Source organism: Lutjanus erythropterus, chromosome 16 (genome assembly GCF_056507025.1).
Source record: "Lutjanus erythropterus isolate fLutEry1 chromosome 16, fLutEry1.hap2, whole genome shotgun sequence".
Taxonomy (NCBI): domain Eukaryota; kingdom Metazoa; phylum Chordata; class Actinopteri; order Lutjaniformes; family Lutjanidae; genus Lutjanus; species Lutjanus erythropterus.
Genome location: NC_139332.1, coordinates 38269454 through 38271953, shown reverse-complemented (window position 1 = coordinate 38271953; position 2500 = coordinate 38269454). Strand labels below are relative to the sequence as shown.

The 2500-nt window shown below is 46.0% G+C and overlaps 1 protein-coding gene across 4 annotated transcripts in view; it reads right to left on the bottom strand.

The window, feature by feature from the left end:
• Positions 1 to 2500, bottom strand: part of npr1a (natriuretic peptide receptor 1a) — a 32934-nt gene that overhangs the window by 16171 nt on the left and 14263 nt on the right. For all 4 annotated transcript variants that reach the window (XR_014772079.1, XM_084739566.1, XM_084739565.1 and 1 more), the window contains exons 6-8: positions 1027 to 1121; positions 666 to 801; positions 458 to 542 (exon numbers count right to left, since the gene is read on the bottom strand). Coding sequence is in view for 3 of the 4 variants with exons in the window: in XM_084739566.1 (XP_084595692.1) it covers positions 458 to 542; positions 666 to 801; positions 1027 to 1121 (316 nt within the window). In the remaining variant the exon portion in view is untranslated. The remainder of the gene's footprint in view (positions 1 to 457; positions 543 to 665; positions 802 to 1026; positions 1122 to 2500) is intronic.

Genomic DNA, 2500 nt, shown 5'->3' with positions numbered 1-2500 from the left:
AGAAGAAAGAAATAAAAATTAGAGACAGAGAGACAGAGAGACAGAGACAGAGAGACAGAGAGACAGGGAGACAGAGACAGAGGGACAGAGACAGAGAGACAGAGAGACAGGGAGACAGAGACAGAGAGACAGAGACAGAGAGACAGAGACAGAGAGACAGAGAGACAGAGACAGAGAGACAGAGAGACAGAGACAGAGAGACAGAGAGACAGAGAGACAGAGACAGAGAGACAGAGAGACAGAGAGGTGCTGTGAGAGCTCAAACCATCACAACATGTGTGTTCTTCTGCTACGTCTATCTTTGTGAGGACCCACCTGAGTTTACGTCTTGACTGAGGACATCTTTACAAAGTGAGGACATATTTTATAAAGTCAGGACATTTTGTCAAGTCTTCACTTTGAGTTGGTCCTCACAAGTATAGATGTACAAACATCTTTGTGTATTGGAGCATCTCACCTGTAGATGAAGATGGTCACAGTAACGATGATGATGAAGACAAAGCAGATCACTATAGCAACCATCTGTTGCATTGTAACTGTACCTGCAGAGGAGAGTCTACTGTCAGTGTGAGGACCAATCACAAGAAAGTGCTGAAAGAGACGACCTGTTGAAGAGAGTGAGGACATTTTTTTTGACAAAGCGAGGACATTTTGTTCAGTCGTACGTGTGAGACAGGCTGGTTTGTCATTCTTGAAGCCACACTCTGGGACATCTGGAGGTGGAGATCCACCTGGCCACTGGAAGCTCCGCCCACTCTGCATGACCAGCTGTTTCATACTGCTGTTATACACACAAAGCACCTGCACACACACACACACACACACACAGACACACACACACACACACACACACACACAGTGAAGTGATCAGTGAACACGTCACCCTGGACTCTTCTTGGACATTTTATGGACCAAACAGCTAATTAATTAATGGAGAAATCAAAAGTTTTAAAATAAGTCCAAACATGTACTGTAAAGTGGTGCGTGACATCATGGTGATGACATCATGAGTCATTGTATTTTTACCTGAAACTCTCCAGAGTCGATGTCTGTCATGTCCCACACAGCAAAGTCCATCTGTCTGTCCCCGAACTCGTCCATCTCCAGCGGACCCATCACTCCTACAGACACACAGCATCTGAGTATTAATGGTGTGTGTGAGATGGACAGCAGCGAGGACAGAACCGTCCAATCACACTCAACCACAGGAGACATTTCTGTCTGCTCTGCTCACAAGAGCAAAGTCAATGTCAATATATATAACAAAGACAAGATTATTACAGCTGCACTAAAATAATAAAGTTAACACAACTACAATAAAAGAATCCAGCTGAGAACACGAGAAGAGAAGGAGAGGAGGAGAGAAGGAGAGAAGGAGAGGAGAGAAGATGAGAGAAGATGAGAAGGCGAGAAGAAGAGAAGGAGAGGAGAGAAGATGAGAAGGAGAGAAGAAGAGAAGGAGAGAAGGAGAGAAGGAGAGGAGAGAAGATGAGAAGGAGAGAAGGAGACACAAACATTACTTTCCCAAGTAACAAATTACTTTTAAGTGCAGTAATTGGTAGAGTAACAGGGTGTGTGTGTCAGTGTGTGTGTCAGTGTGTGTCAGTGTGTGTGTGTGTGTGTGTGTGTGTGTGTGTGTGTGTGTGTGTGTGTGTCAGTGTGTGTCAGTGTGTGTGTGTGTGTGTGTGTCAGTGTGTGTCAGTGTGTGTGTGTGTCAGTGTGTGTCAGTGTGTGTGTGTGTGTGTGTGTCAGTGTGTGTGTGTGTGTCAGTGTGTGTCAGTGTGTGTGTGTGTGTCAGTGTGTGTGTGTGTGTGTCAGTGTGTGTGTGTGTCAGTGTGTGTCAGTGTGTGTCAGTGTGTGTCAGTGTGTGTGTGTGTGTGTGTGTGTTCAGTCCAATCTAATATAAAGCCGACAGCAGCAGTTTGTTTTTATCTGCTCCATCAACACACAGCCTCCTGTCCTCTGTGTCTCTGTCTCATGTTGTCTCTGCTCCATCAACACACAGCCTCCTGTCCTCTGTGTCTCTGTCTCATGTTGTCTCTGCTCCATCAACACACAGCCTCCTGTCCTCTGTGTCTCTGTCTCATGTTGTCTCTGCTCCATCAACACACAGCCTCCTGTCCTCTGTGTCTCTGTCTCATGTTGTCTCTGCTCCATCAACACACAGCCTCCTGTCCTCTGTGTCTCTGTCTCATGTTGTCTCTGCTCCATCAACACACACAGCCTCCTGTCCTCTGTGTCTCTGTCTCATGTTGTCTCTGCTCCATCAACACACAGCCTCCTGTCCTCTGTGTCTCTGTCTCATGTTGTCTCTGCTCCCTCTTCTCTTCCCTCCATCGTCTTGTCTCGTTTCATTTTGTCCATTTTAATCTTTTGTCCCTTTACAAATGAACAACATTTGTCCCAGTCTGGATGTTGGACGTTAGATCATGAGCTGGACTCGGGGCTGGATGTGAGCCTGGTGCCTCTGACTGATAAAAACAGAACCGTAATATGATTT